We start from the raw sequence: 20,766 nt of genomic DNA, 5'->3' as shown, positions 1-20,766 counted from the left end.
ACAAACGATGCCCAAACGTTCATTAAAAAAAACAAAAACGCCAAAGAAATGACTTGGGTGTCAACCAGCTCTATAAACCGCCAGATTTTACAAAATTATCCTCCAAACCGCCAGTTGCAAAAAAAATTGCTGAAAAGTGCCAACAACTCCCAAAAAAGCGCCAACCACAACAAAAAAGCGCCAAACAAAAATTGTTTAACGCCAAAAATCCCGTCAAACATTTTTTTTACAAAACTAGCAGGAGAACGTATATTATACAGCTGTATAAGTCACTTTATTAGCCGAACTGCATTAATTTGGTAAGTAGAATATTTGAATGGCCGTGCAGGACCGTTTGTTTGTGTACCGTAACAAATAACTGGAAACTTCATTTCCTGTCCAGTACCCGAAAAGAAGTAAGTTCCAAAATCAACATTACCTGGCTGTAAAACAGTGGTTCCCAAACTTTTTCATATTTTTTTCTAAACGGTCCCCTTGCCATTATTTCAAGGGCTCGCGGTCCTTAAGCCTAAATGTGTATTTCATAAAAACGAAAGTTTATTGCAGGATTTTAGCTAGTTGTGCAAAATTGCGCATAATAATCATCCAAAGACAGCATGTGACATCACAAACAGGACAAAAACATTACGATTGTGCGCGAACAATTGCATTTTTTTAGTTGTCATTCAATAAAGGCCATTGTTTAGCAATCGAGACAGTCGATTCTCAATTCTACTTTGATTTAAACTTATTTAGTGGCACAAACTGACGCCAAATAAGATTATAGAATTACTTCAACCGCTTCGCGGTCCCCCCCAAAATTGCCTCACGGACCCCTAAAGGACCGCGGACCCCAGTTTGGGAACCGCTGCTGTAAAACGATGTGTTGTTTAATTTCATTAACCAATATTTACCAAAGTTTTATATGGTGTCCCATGAAATCAAAATACTACTGGCGATTTGTGTTGTTTGCCGTAAACATACGCACCTATTGCCTATTCAGGGTTTTCTATTTTCACTCGAACATTTACTTGGCGAATAAAAATCCACTTATTTACTGAACAGGGGCTGTTTTGCCACAAACTAACAGAATTGGACATTGTCCTGATTTTTCATAACGTAGTTATTAAGGTTTCAAGATTAGGATTATTACTAACATATTAAGCGAAATACAAATAGTTAAAAGTGAAGTCCTCCAACAGCATTGGCGATGCAATTTACCAGACAACATTAGTTTGACTTGGATTCTTACAATAGCTTAGAAGCGTTTTTCCACTTTCATGCACTTTCCCTTACTGTCGTAAACTGGTTTCCACTTTTCAAATAACAATATTAAACATTTAAAACTACTCCAATGGTGCACTTGCTGTATGTCACTCCTGAAACACACACTTGGATTCCCATCTTATTTTCTAATGTCTAATCAGAGAGTAGAGACTACTATTGTATTGGTTGGCTAAACACGGGCATTCATGACGTAAGCAGTCATTAAAAGAAAGATAACCTTGACCTGCATTGTAAAAGCGCAGCTAATGAATCTAACCTAGATTTTGTTGGGTCAAAAAGATAACCCTTTGACAAACGATGCCCAAACGTTCATTAAAAAAAACAAAAACGCCAAAGAAATGACTTGGGTGTCAACCAGCTCTATAAACCGCCAGATTTTACAAAATTATCCTCCAAACCGCCAGTTGCAAAAAAAATTGCTGAAAAGTGCCAACAACTCCCAAAAAAGCGCCAACCACAACAAAAAAGCGCCAAACAAAAATTGTTTAACGCCAAAAATCCCGTCAAACATTTTTTTTACAAAACTAGCAGGAGAACGTATATTATACAGCTGTATAAGTCACTTTATTAGCCGAACTGCATTAATTTGGTAAGTAGAATATTTGAATGGCCGTGCAGGACCGTTTGTTTGTGTACCGTAACAAATAACTGGAAACTTCATTTCCTGTCCAGTACCCGAAAAGAAGTAAGTTCCAAAATCAACATTACCTGGCTGTAAAACAGTGGTTCCCAAACTTTTTCATATTTTTTTCTAAACGGTCCCCTTGCCATTATTTCAAGGGCTCGCGGTCCTTAAGCCTAAATGTGTATTTCATAAAAACGAAAGTTTATTGCAGGATTTTAGCTAGTTGTGCAAAATTGCGCATAATAATCATCCAAAGACAGCATGTGACATCACAAACAGGACAAAAACATTACGATTGTGCGCGAACAATTGCATTTTTTTAGTTGTCATTCAATAAAGGCCATTGTTTAGCAATCGAGACAGTCGATTCTCAATTCTACTTTGATTTAAACTTATTTAGTGGCACAAACTGACGCCAAATAAGATTATAGAATTACTTCAACCGCTTCGCGGTCCCCCCCAAAATTGCCTCACGGACCCCTAAAGGACCGCGGACCCCAGTTTGGGAACCGCTGCTGTAAAACGATGTGTTGTTTAATTTCATTAACCAATATTTACCAAAGTTTTATATGGTGTCCCATGAAATCAAAATACTACTGGCGATTTGTGTTGTTTGCCGTAAACATACGCACCTATTGCCTATTCAGGGTTTTCTATTTTCACTCGAACATTTACTTGGCGAATAAAAATCCACTTATTTACTGAACAGGGGCTGTTTTGCCACAAACTAACAGAATTGGACATTGTCCTGATTTTTCATAACGTAGTTATTAAGGTTTCAAGATTAGGATTATTACTAACATATTAAGCGAAATACAAATAGTTAAAAGTGAAGTCCTCCAACAGCATTGGCGATGCAATTTACCAGACAACATTAGTTTGACTTGGATTCTTACAATAGCTTAGAAGCGTTTTTCCACTTTCATGCACTTTCCCTTACTGTCGTAAACTGGTTTCCACTTTTCAAATAACAATATTAAACATTTAAAACTACTCCAATGGTGCACTTGCTGTATGTCACTCCTGAAACACACACTTGGATTCCCATCTTATTTTCTAATGTCTAATCAGAGAGTAGAGACTACTATTGTATTGGTTGGCTAAACACGGGCATTCATGACGTAAGCAGTCATTAAAAGAAAGATAACCTTGACCTGCATTGTAAAAGCGGGCGTAAGCCAATGCTCAGTGTTAGTAGTTTTACCACATTGGTGCCATTTTAAGGCGATCATGGTTGTTGATTGTGATTTAGAGACACGTGCACTAAAAAAGATTTCTGTCAGGTACTATTGCTGCAAAGATAATATTTAACGACATTTTGCTTCCAAAACAGACTTGCTTGTTTGAATTCGCAAGGATTAAAAACGGGCGACGGAGTGCCTGTATCCATTCACGATCATGGAAATGGAAGATATACTTGGCGAACCGTGATAACATGGCCCGGTTTAAGCAAATTAGAAGTGGAGCTTGTACATTCCAGTGAAGCTGTCATCGACCTGATCATGCAAGCAAGTACAATAGACCCCTTGTTGTGTATTGGAACGTATCCGTCTGGTACCAAGGAAGAGTGCGACGTAAAACTAATGTAAGTCAGATATTGCATTTTGATTTTGACAACTAATATTTACTTGTTTTTTTTGTTAGGGAAAATGATAAACTGCTCTGTGATTTTTCAAACCAATCGTTTGGAACAACATGGTTTTGCTATCGCCCGACTAACGAAACATGCCCCAAAGAAATGCAATGGTACCAAAGAACTGAGGCAAAACTGCAACACCCAGAGTGCAAGGAGCTGTTTAACACAAAACTCAACAGAGAAATTGCGATCAAAAATAAAGTTTTGCTCAAAACTGAGGTAAACAAAACGTCATTTGCTCAAAACTTGCAACAATGTAAGACGATCAACCGAAAGCAAGTAAATGAATTGTTGGTACCCAGTGGATTTTATCGCAATGAAAAGTGGAATTCATTGGAATGCAAAAACACGCATCGTGATTTGACCCTTGCTGATAAGTGCCTCCCTAATAAGCAGATTTACATCATCGGGGACTCTACAATGCGCCAGTGGTACATGATATTATTCGAAAAACTTAAATTGACAGATGATGCAGACAGAAGTGATCTTTGGTCACAACCACGAAACGGGAAAAATCGACTGAGAAACATCACAATCAAGTACAGAGCACACGGACTTCCTTTGCAAAACCCGGGACCACCCCGTGTCAAACCGTACATTGTGAAAACTTTAGACAATATAACTGAACAAGGCAATGTTGTTGTGGTGTTTCATATCGGTGCCCATTTTGATTATTACGACCCTTTGATTTTTGTAGAACGTCTTTCGGCCATCATTAAAGATGCCCTGCATCGTTTGAAGCGACGAAACCATAACGTCAAAGTTTTCGTTCGCTTAGGAATAAGATACACGGTGCCCAGTCCGTTTCGTCCAACAGAATGGCATTTGTACCGATTTAATCAAATAATGCTCGGTATGCTGTCAGACCTAAAATATTTGACATTTATTGATACGTGGGGATTAACAACAGTGCATCCACAAAAGGATATTCATGCCAATCCTAATCTAATATCAGACGCCGTGGCTCTTTGGTTGTCTTATTTGTGCGATTGAAATTGGTCAGCTAACTTATTTGACCATCGCATGAAAAAACAAAAATACTACCACGGACATTGTTTTATTTGGTTTTACAGGTTTACACTAAACATTTAAGGAATATCGGTTCATAGAAACATTGCACAATTTGCACAAATTTCAATGCAAATATGATCCCTTCAAAAATCAGAAGATGCAAACTCCATTCAAGATTGACAAATATCGTCATCTGAATCTTGTGTATTTTGCTGTTGATTGCATTCACAAAAAAGAGTTTTTTTGAAGATCGCGTAAGCCGAAAAATTGTTTTTGGTGCTAGAAATGCCATAGCTTTGCGAACCAAATTGATGAATCGTGAAAAACAACTTACGGAGATCAAACGATTCAACGCAGAAAATATTAAGGTACTCCTTTATGTTGCTTTCATTCGTATTAAGTTATTTTCCGATATTTATGCGTAACCAAAGCGTTTTGCGTGTATTGAAATTACTCACCGCTGTAATTGCTACCATTCAACAAATTGTAAAATCAATGTTTTTGTTGGGAACTTTACGTTTTTTTGTAGCTACAAAGTGTAAACGGATGCATTCAGTTTAAAAAGCATTTTTTTAAAGACATGTTGAATTAAATTTTCCAAGTTTTGCAGAATGAAACGCGGCGCTTACCAAAAGTGATCGGCATTGGAGTAAAAAAGTGTGGTACCAGGGTAAACTGGGCTTTCCTGACCAAAATCCACTAATTCGAGTTCCCAAAGAAAAGGAAATGTTCTTCTTCACATTAGCGAAAATGGGAGACTTAAATGCTTACCCGTAAAGTGTTTATATACGCCTTCTATATAGCCTTTCAAAAAACTTTTCGTGGCACTAATAAATAAAATCAAAGGTGGTTTTTTCTACTATTGACTGCAATGTCTTCTTAATATTTGTTGTTTTTTGATTGTGGTAAATAATGAATTTGTGTTTTGCAGAAAAGGGATGCCACCGACAAACGATAGACAAGTTGCAATGGAAAAGACACCAATATATTTTGCTTTTCCACCCACAAACATTCCATACAGAATCAAAACATCAATTCCTGGTGTAAAGCTTATTTTAATCGTCTGTGATCCAACCCTGAGAGCGTTTTCAGATTATGTGCACGAGGTGAGTTTATAAAAACATAACAAGTAAAATAAGCTGCTGTAATGTGTCGCATTATTATAATGGAAGAAATAAAAACCAAGAGGTAAAACAATTTTGGGTTTTATCATTACAAATATCTTATTCGTACAACCAGTAGCACATAGATTAAAATAATACTTTTTTTGTTACAAATCAGTAGCAGCAAATGTAATACTAATACGCGGAAAATAGCATCATAATTTAAACCACTTTTTTGTTCACAGCGTGTAAGGTACGAGCTTTACAATAATCATTTGATCAGTAAATACGAAACATTCGAACAGCGTGTTGATATTATCTTCCAAAACTGCAACACAGCATATCTAAGTGGCAAAAAATATCCCTTCTACATTCGGACTTGCGAGAAAAATTTGTCAACTTAGTTCACACAAGCCTTGCATCAACTCTACTCTCCAATGGAATATACTCAGCTCATATTAAACAATGTCAAAGTTTCTTCAACAGCTCAAGTTTAAAAGTTGTAGATGGAGATCGATTCATTAAAGATCCAGGACCAATAATTGAGGAACTGAAGGATTTTATTGGAATTCCAAAAGTCTTGTTGCGAGAGGATTTTGTTCGCCATCCAGACACCGGATTCTTTTGTTACCAAAAATTTACCACCCAGCATCTCGAGCACAAAGTAAATGAAAGCAGCATAGAAAATGTTAAACAGTTGGATTGTCTTAAAAGTTCAAAAGGCCGCACGCGCAACGGAAAGCAGAAAGCCAACTGGGTAACTTTAAAAAAAATTGCCGGCGTTTTATCGCCCGTTTAATGAAGAATTTTTCGAGAATATTGGAAAAAATTTTGGTTGGGATGATGAGTAACAACTCTGTGAATCTTACTTACATTGAAAAGACCAATCTTAAAAACCGAGTGGCGTGTAAGCATGTTCAAGTACATATGTCTTTATCCACGAAATGCGACAACAGCATTGGAACCATGAGTGCTGCTTGTCATTTTTTGTTATTCAAAAAGCTACTGTATTCGTGAGTTGAATTTCGTCGTCATTAATAGTCGAAAGTTAAATGTCTCTGGTAAGATGACAGTCTTAAAATTCCTGTTGTGACTTTAGTAACAAAAGCAATGAATTTAACGTTTATTGAAACTGTAATGTTGTGGACTTTTTTTCATAAACTAAGAAATCATTTTTAAAGACATACGTTAAAACAGACGTTCGTGTTTGAGCAGCAACGGTAAATTTTTATTACGTCACAAGACTGAAAGTCAAAACGAAATGAAAAAAACTCCATGCATTTACATTGGTTAAACTCCATGTGGCAATTAGAAGTGTAACAAAAATTAGAGCCATTTGAACAACGCATTTCACTGACAAACACCGTTAACTGACCCTGTATTGTACCTAATTTCAGAGTTTCAAACTGCGTAATCTGTAAGCGCTCCATGTAGAAAATGTTATAGGCTGATATCGGATCGCAATAGAAACCAGCAAACTTTTTCACGCACTCTAAAATCACGTCACTTGTGCCACGCAGCGAGTTTCCTTTCGGTTTCTAATTTACGATGTCAGTAAAATGTATGTCGCCCCTCAAATTTTTATGAATGTCTTTTTATTCTACTGAATATTTCAGGTAGCATATATGTTAGTTACAGGCAGTTTAACTTTGATAAAATCAGCGGAATAAAAACCAAAACGCGGCTCTCAGGGCCGCATGAGGCTCCCAACAACTTATTTTGCGGCTCACAAGTCGCAACAGACCTCAGCAAACCACTAAAGATTGCTATTTTAGCTTTAAAAACTGCCATTTGGCACCGACATTATAAAAGTTTGAGAACCACTGCTATACACACTTTCACCAGAGTTGGCAGAAGGGAAGTTTTTTATTAGCTTGAATACGGAAAAAACTTTTACGGTATACGCAGAACAGCAACAAAAACATTTTATGTACAGTGGTGCGAGTAAGCCAATATGTGCTTTAATTAAATTATTGGACTAGTCTTTAGTGAGCTGTCCAACACGTGTATTGTGCTATATAGCCGCGCTGTACTGTTGCCATCACACAGATTAAGTAAATAAGCTGATGCTAATTACCATAATGTATACAAACAAGTATTGCTCTTCAAGCAGTTTAAATGTAAACAACCGACGCTTCGACGTCACGTACAAAATGCCTTCATCAGGATAATGACATATCTCGAAACATAAAGTTCTTATAAAGCACCAAAAGCATTGGTAAAATACAGAAAACAGAGACAACAAACTAGCACAGTGGTTCTCAACCTTTCATGGACCGTGGCCCCCTTAAAGTATATTTTTGGCCTCATGGCCCCTTTGAATAACAGTGTATAAGATCTGTGACCCTCCTGCAAAAAAATATAAATGGCAAACTCGTGTTGAAGTTCGGTATTAATTTCGGCTTTAAACATGTCAAATAGAGTAAACAACAAACTGTAATCGTGACAAACCTCAATATGGATAAAGAGCAGGGTTGCCAGATAAAAATTGCTGAAAAGTGCCAACAACTCCCAAAAAAGCGCCAACCACAACAAAAAAGCGCCAAACAAAAATTGTTTAACGCCAAAAATCCCGTCAAACATTTTTTTTACAAAACTAGCAGGAGAACGTATATTATACAGCTGTATAAGTCACTTTATTAGCCGAACTGCATTAATTTGGTAAGTAGAATATTTGAATGGCCGTGCAGGACCGTTTGTTTGTGTACCGTAACAAATAACTGGAAACTTCATTTCCTGTCCAGTACCCGAAAAGAAGTAAGTTCCAAAATCAACATTACCTGGCTGTAAAACAGTGGTTCCCAAACTTTTTCATATTTTTTTCTAAACGGTCCCCTTGCCATTATTTCAAGGGCTCGCGGTCCTTAAGCCTAAATGTGTATTTCATAAAAACGAAAGTTTATTGCAGGATTTTAGCTAGTTGTGCAAAATTGCGCATAATAATCATCCAAAGACAGCATGTGACATCACAAACAGGACAAAAACATTACGATTGTGCGCGAACAATTGCATTTTTTTAGTTGTCATTCAATAAAGGCCATTGTTTAGCAATCGAGACAGTCGATTCTCAATTCTACTTTGATTTAAACTTATTTAGTGGCACAAACTGACGCCAAATAAGATTATAGAATTACTTCAACCGCTTCGCGGTCCCCCCCAAAATTGCCTCACGGACCCCTAAAGGACCGCGGACCCCAGTTTGGGAACCGCTGCTGTAAAACGATGTGTTGTTTAATTTCATTAACCAATATTTACCAAAGTTTTATATGGTGTCCCATGAAATCAAAATACTACTGGCGATTTGTGTTGTTTGCCGTAAACATACGCACCTATTGCCTATTCAGGGTTTTCTATTTTCACTCGAACATTTACTTGGCGAATAAAAATCCACTTATTTACTGAACAGGGGCTGTTTTGCCACAAACTAACAGAATTGGACATTGTCCTGATTTTTCATAACGTAGTTATTAAGGTTTCAAGATTAGGATTATTACTAACATATTAAGCGAAATACAAATAGTTAAAAGTGAAGTCCTCCAACAGCATTGGCGATGCAATTTACCAGACAACATTAGTTTGACTTGGATTCTTACAATAGCTTAGAAGCGTTTTTCCACTTTCATGCACTTTCCCTTACTGTCGTAAACTGGTTTCCACTTTTCAAATAACAATATTAAACATTTAAAACTACTCCAATGGTGCACTTGCTGTATGTCACTCCTGAAACACACACTTGGATTCCCATCTTATTTTCTAATGTCTAATCAGAGAGTAGAGACTACTATTGTATTGGTTGGCTAAACACGGGCATTCATGACGTAAGCAGTCATTAAAAGAAAGATAACCTTGACCTGCATTGTAAAAGCGCAGCTAATGAATCTAACCTAGATTTTGTTGGGTCAAAAAGATAACCCTTTGACAAACGATGCCCAAACGTTCATTAAAAAAAACAAAAACGCCAAAGAAATGACTTGGGTGTCAACCAGCTCTATAAACCGCCAGATTTTACAAAATTATCCTCCAAACCGCCAGTTGCAAAAAAAATTGCTGAAAAGTGCCAACAACTCCCAAAAAAGCGCCAACCACAACAAAAAAGCGCCAAACAAAAATTGTTTAACGCCAAAAATCCCGTCAAACATTTTTTTTACAAAACTAGCAGGAGAACGTATATTATACAGCTGTATAAGTCACTTTATTAGCCGAACTGCATTAATTTGGTAAGTAGAATATTTGAATGGCCGTGCAGGACCGTTTGTTTGTGTACCGTAACAAATAACTGGAAACTTCATTTCCCGTCCAGTACCCGAAAAGAAGTAAGTTCCAAAATCAACATTACCTGGCTGTAAAACAGTGGTTCCCAAACTTTTTCATATTTTTTTCTAAACGGTCCCCTTGCCATTATTTCAAGGGCTCGCGGTCCTTAAGCCTAAATGTGTATTTCATAAAAACGAAAGTTTATTGCAGGATTTTAGCTAGTTGTGCAAAATTGCGCATAATAATCATCCAAAGACAGCATGTGACATCACAAACAGGACAAAAACATTACGATTGTGCGCGAACAATTGCATTTTTTTAGTTGTCATTCAATAAAGGCCATTGTTTAGCAATCGAGACAGTCGATTCTCAATTCTACTTTGATTTAAACTTATTTAGTGGCACAAACTGACGCCAAATAAGATTATAGAATTACTTCAACCGCTTCGCGGTCCCCCCCAAAATTGCCTCACGGACCCCTAAAGGACCGCGGACCCCAGTTTGGGAACCGCTGCTGTAAAACGATGTGTTGTTTAATTTCATTAACCAATATTTACCAAAGTTTTATATGGTGTCCCATGAAATCAAAATACTACTGGCGATTTGTGTTGTTTGCCGTAAACATACGCACCTATTGCCTATTCAGGGTTTTCTATTTTCACTCGAACATTTACTTGGCGAATAAAAATCCACTTATTTACTGAACAGGGGCTGTTTTGCCACAAACTAACAGAATTGGACATTGTCCTGATTTTTCATAACGTAGTTATTAAGGTTTCAAGATTAGGATTATTACTAACATATTAAGCGAAATACAAATAGTTAAAAGTGAAGTCCTCCAACAGCATTGGCGATGCAATTTACCAGACAACATTAGTTTGACTTGGATTCTTACAATAGCTTAGAAGCGTTTTTCCACTTTCATGCACTTTCCCTTACTGTCGTAAACTGGTTTCCACTTTTCAAATAACAATATTAAACATTTAAAACTACTCCAATGGTGCACTTGCTGTATGTCACTCCTGAAACACACACTTGGATTCCCATCTTATTTTCTAATGTCTAATCAGAGAGTAGAGACTACTATTGTATTGGTTGGCTAAACACGGGCATTCATGACGTAAGCAGTCATTAAAAGAAAGATAACCTTGACCTGCATTGTAAAAGCGCAGCTAATGAATCTAACCTAGATTTTGTTGGGTCAAAAAGATAACCCTTTGACAAACGATGCCCAAACGTTCATTAAAAAAAACAAAAACGCCAAAGAAATGACTTGGGTGTCAACCAGCTCTATAAACCGCCAGATTTTACAAAATTATCCTCCAAACCGCCAGTTGCAATTTTTGGTGCCAACGTGTTGAATTTGGCGACAAATCCGCCAAATTGGCAACCCTGATAAAGAGAGTTGTAACATCGTAAATCACTCAACTGTATACCTACGTCACATCTTATATGGTGTGATTGCACTACAATGCCAGAATCCCCTATGACGTAACAATACCCTTGTAGTTTCGTTCTCTATGCTGTGCTTTTGGCCATTTAGTATTAAGTTTAGTTTGGACCACGTGTAGTTCGTCAGTTGCTCGCTTGAATTTGCATACTTTAGATCAGGGGTCGGCAACCTTTTTTGCACTGCGGACCGTTTTTGAAACTAAAACTTTATCGCGGACCGGTCTTCAAAAAACTACAAATATTTAGCAATAAAATCGCCTAAATTAGTTTATCATTACAGGGAAACATGGGCAAAATGTTTCATAGCACTTAACCTGAAAAATTACACGGCCCGGTAATGAACTCCTCGGTACCGGGCCGCGGACCGGCGGTTGCCGACCACTGCTTTAGATAAAGTAATCAGTGTTGCCAGGTTGCGCTTTTGTCGCCGAATTGGGCTACTTTTGACATCGAGTTGCGGGTTGCGCCTTTTTGGGCGGGTTTGTAAATGACATTTCTACTGTATGACGAGTAATGATTGCATTATTATTGTGACTTTAAAACCGTTGTAAGTTCAATTTTGACAAAAGAACTAATGAAACTGCTCAGGGCGTCGGAGATTTACATCCAGCTGAGCAAAAGAATGCTTTCAGTCCACGCAATGCAACGTTCATTTTTCAAACAATGAAATTTAATAAACGCGTTCGTCATTGTTTTAAGGGTCATCTTACTTTGTTATTAATGCGAAACATATTTGTTTTAAAGTAGAGATTACAAAATAATAAAAAAACAGCATAAAAAGTGGGTAAACAAAGTGTTTAATACAGTGTTACCGGAAACAGCTCAAATTCAATTTTAAAATGCACAAAAATTGAATCTGAAACGAATAAACCTGAATAATTGTCACACAAATAGGTGAAAGTAGTAAAAATCATTTGTATTTCAGGCGTTTGTAAAATTGGGCTGCTTTTAACGGGTAAAGTTGCGCCTTTCCACAATTTGACCTGGCAACACTGAAAGTAATGGAAGTGACTAAATATAATTTGTTCTTCATTAATAGATGGTAATGCTAACTTTATAATTCTGAGGCAAAGGAATAATGTTGCCTTTGCAAGGATACTTTCTGATGATGTCAAGATATTTATATCTTTGATACCCTGGTCCAAAACTCTGGTAAGCTTGATTTCTGTCGGCATAAAATTAATTTCTGTTTCCCATTTTTGAACGAATGTTTTTGCAGAAAACCGTGACGTGTGTGGTTGAACGTATTGATGTGCTCAAATAAAATTCACGCGTTTCCAGAAATTGCACTTCTGATGTAGTGTGACGCCACCGCGGAACTAGGCGCGCAGATTCCTGACCCAGGGGGCGAGGGTCCCGGTTGAGAACCATTGGTCTAGACCAGGAGTTCCCAACCTGTGGTACGCGTACCACTAGTGGTACGTGAAGGTTTTTCAGGTGGTACGCGAGTAGCTTCCGTTTTTTCATAAAAGCCTGTATTCAGAACTTTATATTTTCTTTTATACTTTACTGGCGATACTGGTGGTAATGTGATAATGTAGGAACGTGAGCAGCAAAAATGCAAGAAACTACAAAAAGTTGTAACTAACATTTTGTTACCAACTTTAGACTATCACATTTGTAGGTTTGGCTACTATGGTGGACCGTAAGCAAAAATCTCATCAAATTTGGTTGTGGTGCTTTAGTGTTATTTTGGTTCTTCTTCTGAATAAAATATGATTTGATCGAATTATTTGTTCTACAAGAAGTGGTACGCGTTCCGGTACAGAGCGTCCAAGTGGTACGAGATCATAAAAAGGTTGGGAAACCCTGGTCTAGACCAGGGGTGCGAGAACTGTTCCTAGGGGGTGCGGGGATAACTCGCATAAAAATTAAATTCAATGCTTTTGTTATTTAAGCAATTACAGAAGGGGGTGCGAAAATTGGTTGGTGATTTGAAAGGGGTGCAGCAAGGCACTTAACTTATACCAATATTTTTTTACATTGAAAAAGGTTTTTCACTGGTCACCTCTGTCAAGCCAAAAACACTTTTCTAGTTAAGTTTTCCTGTTTGTAAATACCTAGCATATGATTTTTAGCATTCCAATATTGGATCAATATATATTTGCCCACCTCTCAGAAATTAGTATAAATAGCATGAAGTGTGTTGACCCTTTACCTCAACTCCACGTTTAAGTACGATTAAAATTTTAATCATTTGCTCTTGACATTTTTGAAGACTCTTGAAACTTTTCATTGGTCGCAGTGGTTTCACATTATGTGACGGGCGTGAGATGAAAATTTATCTAAAAATTGTAAAAAAAAGCCCCAAACGTTAGTTAACACAAATAACCAAGGACAACATAGTCCGATATAAGATTAATTGACACGAACATCTGCAACAGGGTTTACGAATATTTGCATAATGAGCGCTAAAATGTGCGCACATTCCTGTCCCTTTCATACAAAGGATCCATTTGCATAAATGTTGCAAACATCTTCCTGTATTTTTTCCACCGAAGGTATTTTTCACCGTCTGTCTTTCGAAGTGTTAACAATGTATTAATCGGGATGTCTTTAATTTATTTTTGGCTTTGCGCGGTTTTATTCAAATAATATCAGGTACCGCTGGAGGCTAGAGCATCGTCTAGCTCAGTGGTTCACAACCAGGGCCAAGTATGTACATTTATTTATTGATATCGGTTTACCACAATGGGTTTTATTACTTTTGAAATAACAATAGGCATTGTTCTCTGGTGAAGACACAGCGTACAGTGGTACAAGCTCGTAGCGTAGTCAGTGGAGTTAAGTGCTAGCGTAGTTTATATTTTAGCTGTGTAGCGAATGACTAGCACAAATAGTTTAGCTTTTACTTACGAGGTTTGTAAGTGTTCATAGACTGTTTAAAATATTGAATAACCGGAGACTAAATTACCGACTGCAAATGAAATAGGTTCAAGTTGGCGATCTGCTGTTAGGTGTATATACAAGCTCCAAAATATCTATTTTGAAAAACTGGTATCTTAAAATTTGGTTGTTTTGTTTTAAAGCGATTTATATATTTTTATATATCCCTTGTGTAAGTTAAGTTTTTCCAGTACATCAATAAACTTTCATTAACTAGTTGTTCTTCCCTTGAATGATTTAAAATGATTTGCACAGAGTGAAAACCGTTCTGGATTTTATGTAGGACTGTTTATGATATGATATCACCAAAGAAATGTATTATTTTCATTGCTTTAAGTTTGTTGTTGACTCTGTCAGTTTACAAATACCCAAACATACCACATCCAACGTTTTTGACTAATCATGAACGAAAAGTCAAGACAAGTTTTGGAAGTCGACAGTGGAGAAAATATTTGCCTGAATTAGAAAAACTTCTTACTGACGTAGAATCGGGACGCATTAAACAAACTAATCTTAAATGTTCTACTGATCCTAGTAAAGTTTTGGTCTCAAGTGCCAAAAACAAATACGCCGCTGGAGAAGAGGTTTTCGGACAGATTCAGTCTATAAATTTTTATGGAACGAACAAAACATATGGCGGGGATTATTTTAGAGCAAGGTGTGGATATTATTTTAGAAATGTAATTCCGTGGTTGGTTACAAAGAATGATTCCGTGAATAAATAAAGCAGGTGTATGTTTAGATATCCAAAACAAGAAGGCGTGAAAATGTGATTTAACATTTAAGAATAAAAAAGTCATAAAAAGCGCATTTTATCCCAACCACAAACTATGATATATCACAGCATGGCTTGTTGCGTGAAAACTGTTCTTATTTTACAGAATAATACGATGGAGACCGGTTAAGTCAAATACAAATGACGGAGTGCCTGTGTCCATTTATGATCATGGAAACGGAAGATACACTTGGCGTACCGTGATACCATGGCCCGGTTTAAGCAAATTAGAAGTGGAGCTTGTACATTCCAGTGAAGCTGTCATCGACCTGATCATGCAAGCAAGTTTAATAAACCCCTTGTTGTTTATTGGAACGTATCCGTCTGGTACCAAGGAAGAGTGCGACGTAAAACTAATGTAAGTCAGATATTGCATTCTTATTTTGGCCCTAAAATTCACTTGCTTTTTTCAGGGAAAATGGTAAACTGCTCTGTGATTTTTCAAACCCAAAGTTTGGAACAACGTGGTTTTGTTATCGCCCTGCCAATGAAACATGCCCCAAAGATATGCTCTGGTACCAAAGAACCCGATTAAGGTTGAAACATCCCGATCACAAGGAACTGTTCAACACAACGGTTAATCGTGAAATTGCGATCAAAAACGAAGTTTGGCTTCAAAGCCAGTTTAGTGACCAATTTCCTCCTGATCACCTGCCACAATGTAAAAATTTCAGTTTAAAGAAAGCGATGAATTTCTCACGTCCAAGTGGATATTACCTCGACGGGAAATGGAATTCATTAGAATGCAAAAACACGCATCGTGATTTGACCCTTGCTGACAAGTGTTTGGTTAATAAAGTTGTTTATATCATCGGGGACTCGACGATGCGCCAGTGGTACCTGATATTGCTTGAAAGACTTAATTTGACTGATGACGTTGATGACAGTGCTCTTTGGTCGCAACCACGAAATGGTAAAGATAAATTTAAAAACATCACAATTAAGTACAGAGCACACGGACTTCCTTTGCAAAACCCGGGACCTCCTCGTGTCAAACCTTACATTGTAAACACTTTGGACAATATAACTGAACAAGGCAATGTTGTTGTGGTTTTTCATATCGGTGCGCATTTTGATTATTACGACCCGTCGATTTTTATAGAACGTCTTTTGGCCATTAAAAACGCTATAATTCGATTAAAGCGACGAAACGCTGGTGTTAAAGTTTTCGTTCGCTTAGGAATAAGATACACTGTGCCCAGTCCGTTTCGTCCAACAGAATGGTATTTGTACCGTTTTAATCAAATAATGCTCGGTATGCTGTCAGACCTGAAATATTTGACATTTATTGATACGTGGGGATTAACAACAGTGCGTCCACAAAAGGATATTCATTCCAAGCCTAAAATTGCATCGGACGCTATCGCTCTTTGGTTGTCTTATTTGTGTCACTAATGTTCGTGGTTTTGTCCTTTTGCCGAAATCTGTGGTTAACGTTTTTGTATCATATTTTTCAACAATAATGTAGTTGGCCTGTTTTGGTTTATTGCAGTTCTTAGCAACGTGTTTATTATTCACCCTTGAAAAACAAACTTTTACTTTTTTTATACATGTAGAATTCGTGTTTCCATATTTAGCATTACAGTTTGGCAAAACAGCGATCGCTGATCATGTTGCCTGTCAGGGGGTCAGATACTAAAATCAATACACTTGTGATTGAATTGATTGGACCATCTCGAGATAATTGTCATTTCAATTTACCAGTCAGCTCTTGCATGCTTACAATCAAATGTTAGCGTTCTCACAGGGTTTTCCTTTTTATAGATGCTCCAGTGCTCTGCGCTACCTTTCGCATTAGGCAGTGTTGCTTGATTTTTACCAACATAAGCTATTCATAGCATGATTAGAAAATTTCGTTAATAATCTAAAAAAAATAATTTAATAATGTTTTATCCAGATGCCCACACACACTTGATTAATTTTATTACTTAATTATAAATGACATCCATCAGTTTAATGACCCCGATGTTTAGATTTTCCGCTCGTCCTTGCTTAATTCATGCAGAGTACGTCGACAAGACCTTTTTAATTTTTTCGCCACTATATTCAGCATGAGGCTAACGCTTTCCATCTGTTTTTAAAGGGTGGGTGAGTTATAACATTGCATTACAAAAAAAGCTGAAAAATTCCATTTTTATTCGTTTTTTTGAAAAGCTTTGCATTTATAAAATTACAAAGCATCACCTTCTTGAAGTTTATGTGTTAACTGTTAATCAGTGATGGGATTCAGCCGTTCGCACCGGTTCTATAGAAAACCGTTCAAATTTTATGAGGTCAGAGAACCGGTTAGCGTTACTGGTTACTGTCAATAAACTTTTAGTAACAAAACCGGCTGAAAAATATGACTCGTGATAAAATAGGCTGACAAAAATTTAAATCCCATCACTTGTGTAATTGTGAGTAAGCCCATTGTAAACAGCTTGAAGCCACCAACCAAGATCCAAATTTGTTTGTCTTTGCGGACAACAACAAGACGAAATTAGGTTTTGAGAGAGGCCAATATGTCAGGGTCGAGAGTCTTTATTCATACTTGAGTGTTAACTTGTAAATGAGGTAAACACTAGGCTATAAGGGAAATGAGGTAAACACTAGGCTATAAGGGCAAGCCAATAACCATAGTGCAAACTTCATTCAATATTCCTACAAAATCCGGTTCACATTGTCTCATACTTTGTGAACGGTGCAGCTTGCATAATGTAAAAGCTGTTTTGTGTTGAAATGCCATTAGTGAGTTTTTGTTCAAGTTAGCAACATAAGGTTATTTTGGAAACCAGCTTTCACGTTTGTCCAGATTCGGACAAAAAAAGCGAATTTAGTGTATCACTACCCAACTGAGTTTTTAAACTATTGATCTGGCAATATGCAGGTTTTAAGATAGGCAAGGAAAATTAAACAACAATAAATACGATAAACGAAACTTTTAAAAAATGTAAAAGCCTGGCTCTCTTCTCTTATTATTTGCTGTAGCCAACTTTTTTGTTTCGTAGATCCTGCGGCAATAAGAAACTAAAAAAATTCATTAACATGAGGTTTGCTTTTCGAAACTGTAAAACTAATCCGAAATTGACAATTGTTGTGTTTGGATCTGTAAGTATCTTGTTGTTGCTGGCAATTACAAAGTTAAAATTGTACCATGACACTGTCGATACAAGATTGAGACTGGAAGAAACTAATGAAGCTCGCCGAAGTAGATTGGAGAAGCGAGAAATCCAATTAAAAGAGATTGAGCACTACAATAAGGAAAATATCAAGGTTGACCTCTGGTTGAAATGGAAAGATTGATATTGAAATATTTTTAATGGTTTGTAAGAGGAAGAGTTAAAAAAATTATTCGTTTTATCAACTACGATTGCATGTAAAGACCCGTGTTTCGTAGAATGAGAAGCGGCGTTTACCAAAAGTGATCGGCATTGGAGTAAAAAAGTGTGGCACCCATGGAATAATAGGTTTTCTTGACCAACATCCACTAATTCGAATTCCCGAAGAAATGGAAATGTTTTTCTTCTCATCAACAAAATCGCCAGATATAAGTTTTTATCGGTAAATATACACAGCGTTAAAGTGTACACACATACAGAAAATTTAAAACAAAATTAAATTCTTGTAAATCTTTACCATAACAAGTAAACAATCCGGCCTGACTGATTACCAAATTTGCAGAAAAAGGATGCCACCGACAAACGATAGACAAGTTGCAATGGAAAAGACACCAATATATTTTGCTTTTCCACCGACAAACATTCCATACAGAATCAAAACATCTATTCCTCATGTGAAGCTTATTCTAATCGTCTGTGATCCAACTCCTAGAGCGTTTTCCGATTATGTGCATGAGGTGAGTTTATACATTGAAAATCTCCAAAGTGAAATAAAAGTCTATTGCTCACATTTGTTTTTCAAAAAATTGCAATAATGACCTGCGGTTTTTATACTACCTCAAATGTTTGCTTTTTTGTTTACTCACGGCATTGAAATATTTGCAGCACACACTCAATTCTGCGCATTATAAAACAAAAATGACTCACTGATTTTAGTGGGTGTTTCTGGTGAGGGTACACCCGGCCCCCCTGGAATACAGCTCGTGGCAGAGTTGGGGCTGGGTTTGGGTATGGGTTCGGGCCGTGTTCGGGCCAGGTCCGGGCTTGGGTTTCTTCAAAACAAACGGGCCTGATTCGGGCCTGACTTTACACTCTGTGTCATTATTTTTTTGAATAAATTTAACTAGCTAAGTAAATTGTTGCTGGACCTAACCAATGTCAAACAGCCCTAAAACGCATTGTTCAAGATCAATTTTCTATTGTGTTTGTTGTCTTTGTCTTTCCTGAGGCTTTAATGTCTGGGCCTGTCATTAAAATTTTCGGGCCAGAACCACTGGTGTACACTGTCTGCATCTGTATTGTTTTCTGTTTTAATAACTTTAAATACGTTAGAATTATCCCTCCCACCTCCTCCAACAACAAAACATAAAATTCGCAGACATGACAATTTGGCCAAAAGCAAAACCAAAAAGTGAACCAACGTAAAAGTAATGATAACATGTTTTACAGCGGATAAGGCACGAGTTATATGGAGACCCAATGATCAAAAACTACAAAACTTTCGAGCAGTATGTTGATGAATATCTTCCACAACTTCAGCGTCACATCAAAGAATGGCAAAAAGTGTCCTTACTACATTCGGACCTACGAGAAAAACTAGTCAACTTGACTAACATAAACCTAGCATCAACCGTACTCTCCAACGGAATTTACTCAGCTCATATCAAACAATGGCAAAGTTTCTTCAACAGTTCGACATTAAAAGTTGTGGATGGTAAACGGTTTATGCAAGATCCCGGACCAGTAATCGAGGAACTGCAGGATTTTATTGGAATCCCAAAAGTTTTGTTGCGAGAGGATTTTGTTCGACATCCAGACACCGGATTTTTTTGTTACCGAAAATTTACTATGCAGCATTTACAAAATCAATCAACTACAAGAAGCACCAAAAGTGGGGAGATGCTCAAGTGCCTTGGAGGTGGAAAAGGCCGTACTCGCAATGGAATGCAGAAAGCCAAAGATGAAACTTTACACAAATTGCGAGCATTTTATCGCCCGTTTAACCATCAATTTTTTACCGATATTGGCGAAGATTTTAAGTGGGATTAAAAAACGTGAAACGATATTCCAATTAAGGATTCGGCAACGCCTTGCACGCAAGGTCATTTTTCTATTTACAAACTACTATATTGCCTGTTTTTTTTAGTTTATTAAGCATTTGCCCATAAAACTTAGTCTACACGCATTAATTGGTGTGCTTCCTCATTAATATTTTAATCAGATGCCACAAAGCACCATAGCACGCAAAATGTTGATGCACGAAGCCTATAGCTATTTTGAAACCTAATTTATTTCTTCTTTTTCTATGTAAAGCAACGGTTCTCATATTGTGGGGGCAGCAAAGTCTTTTTATAGTTCTATTTGTGTTGTCTATAATGTCAGAAACTTCCTTTGGATCTTTGTTGTGCGTGATACTGCAAAAGTAGCATTAATTTTGGATTCGCTGTGGAGCATGGAATATCAAGTGTTATGGTATTAGTTAACTCAAGCTTTTTTTGCTAAAACACACAATCAGCTTTAAACGTGGCGAGTCCTTGATATGATAGAAATAGAAAAAAAATTAAAAAACCCTTTGTTTCAATATTGATGCTTTTGTGTACGTATGATATACCATACATTTCACGGCATATATATATGAGCGTTATTTTGCTTTGTGTTTT

General features: G+C 37.1%; 3 protein-coding genes and 1 pseudogene across 3 annotated transcripts; all 4 read left to right on the top strand.

Annotated features, from left to right (window-relative positions):
* Positions 1–3,100: 3,100 nt before the first annotated feature.
* Positions 3,101–4,527, top strand: LOC145214915 (NXPE family member 3-like). The gene is made up of 2 exons (XM_080083538.1): positions 3,101–3,476; positions 3,536–4,527. Exons 1-2 carry the CDS (start codon positions 3,394–3,396, stop codon positions 4,518–4,520), a joined length of 1,068 nt encoding a protein of 355 aa, XP_079939664.1. The 5' UTR covers positions 3,101–3,393; the 3' UTR covers positions 4,521–4,527.
* A 319-nt stretch (positions 4,528–4,846) lies between these two features.
* On the top strand, positions 4,847–7,210 carry LOC145214916 (heparan sulfate glucosamine 3-O-sulfotransferase 3B1-like; annotated as a pseudogene).
* A 6,954-nt stretch (positions 7,211–14,164) lies between these two features.
* LOC145214008 (NXPE family member 3-like) lies at positions 14,165–16,555 on the top strand. The gene is made up of 3 exons (XM_080082431.1): positions 14,165–14,891; positions 15,115–15,366; positions 15,422–16,555. Exons 1-3 carry the CDS (start codon positions 14,530–14,532, stop codon positions 16,401–16,403), a joined length of 1,596 nt encoding a protein of 531 aa, XP_079938557.1. The 5' UTR covers positions 14,165–14,529; the 3' UTR covers positions 16,404–16,555.
* Positions 16,556–18,032: 1,477 nt separating this feature from the next.
* On the top strand, positions 18,033–20,266 carry LOC145213120 (heparan sulfate glucosamine 3-O-sulfotransferase 6-like). Its single transcript, XM_080081357.1, has 4 exons — positions 18,033–18,260; positions 18,385–18,548; positions 18,669–18,843; positions 19,556–20,266. Exons 1-4 carry the CDS (start codon positions 18,033–18,035, stop codon positions 20,153–20,155), a joined length of 1,167 nt encoding a protein of 388 aa, XP_079937483.1. The 3' UTR covers positions 20,156–20,266.
* Positions 20,267–20,766: the final 500 nt, after the last annotated feature.

Source organism: Phallusia mammillata, chromosome 2 (assembly GCF_965637545.1).
Source record: "Phallusia mammillata chromosome 2, kaPhaMamm4.hap1.1, whole genome shotgun sequence".
NCBI classification, from domain to species: Eukaryota; Metazoa; Chordata; class Ascidiacea; order Phlebobranchia; family Ascidiidae; genus Phallusia; species Phallusia mammillata.
The sequence above is the reverse complement of the archived record's forward strand: the minus strand, read 5'-3'. Positions and strand labels throughout refer to the sequence as shown.

Bases quoted from the DNA above. Each gene is read 5' to 3' on its own strand.
- LOC145214915 (XM_080083538.1), top strand. From the start codon at position 3,394: ATGCAAGCAAGTACAATAGACCCCTTGTTGTGTATTGGAACGTATCCG. The intron at 3,477-3,535 runs GTAAGTCAGATA...TTTTTTTGTTAG, and splicing joins GAGTGCGACGTAAAACTAAT to GGAAAATGATAAACTGCTCT.
- LOC145214008 (XM_080082431.1), top strand. From the start codon at position 14,530: ATGATATCACCAAAGAAATGTATTATTTTCATTGCTTTAAGTTTGTTG. The intron at 14,892-15,114 runs GTGTGGATATTA...CTTATTTTACAG, and splicing joins GGGGATTATTTTAGAGCAAG to AATAATACGATGGAGACCGG. The intron at 15,367-15,421 runs GTAAGTCAGATA...TGCTTTTTTCAG, and splicing joins GAGTGCGACGTAAAACTAAT to GGAAAATGGTAAACTGCTCT.
- LOC145213120 (XM_080081357.1), top strand. From the start codon at position 18,033: ATGAGGTTTGCTTTTCGAAACTGTAAAACTAATCCGAAATTGACAATT. The intron at 18,549-18,668 runs GTAAATATACAC...CCAAATTTGCAG, and splicing joins CCAGATATAAGTTTTTATCG to AAAAAGGATGCCACCGACAA. The intron at 18,844-19,555 runs GTGAGTTTATAC...CATGTTTTACAG, and splicing joins TTTCCGATTATGTGCATGAG to CGGATAAGGCACGAGTTATA.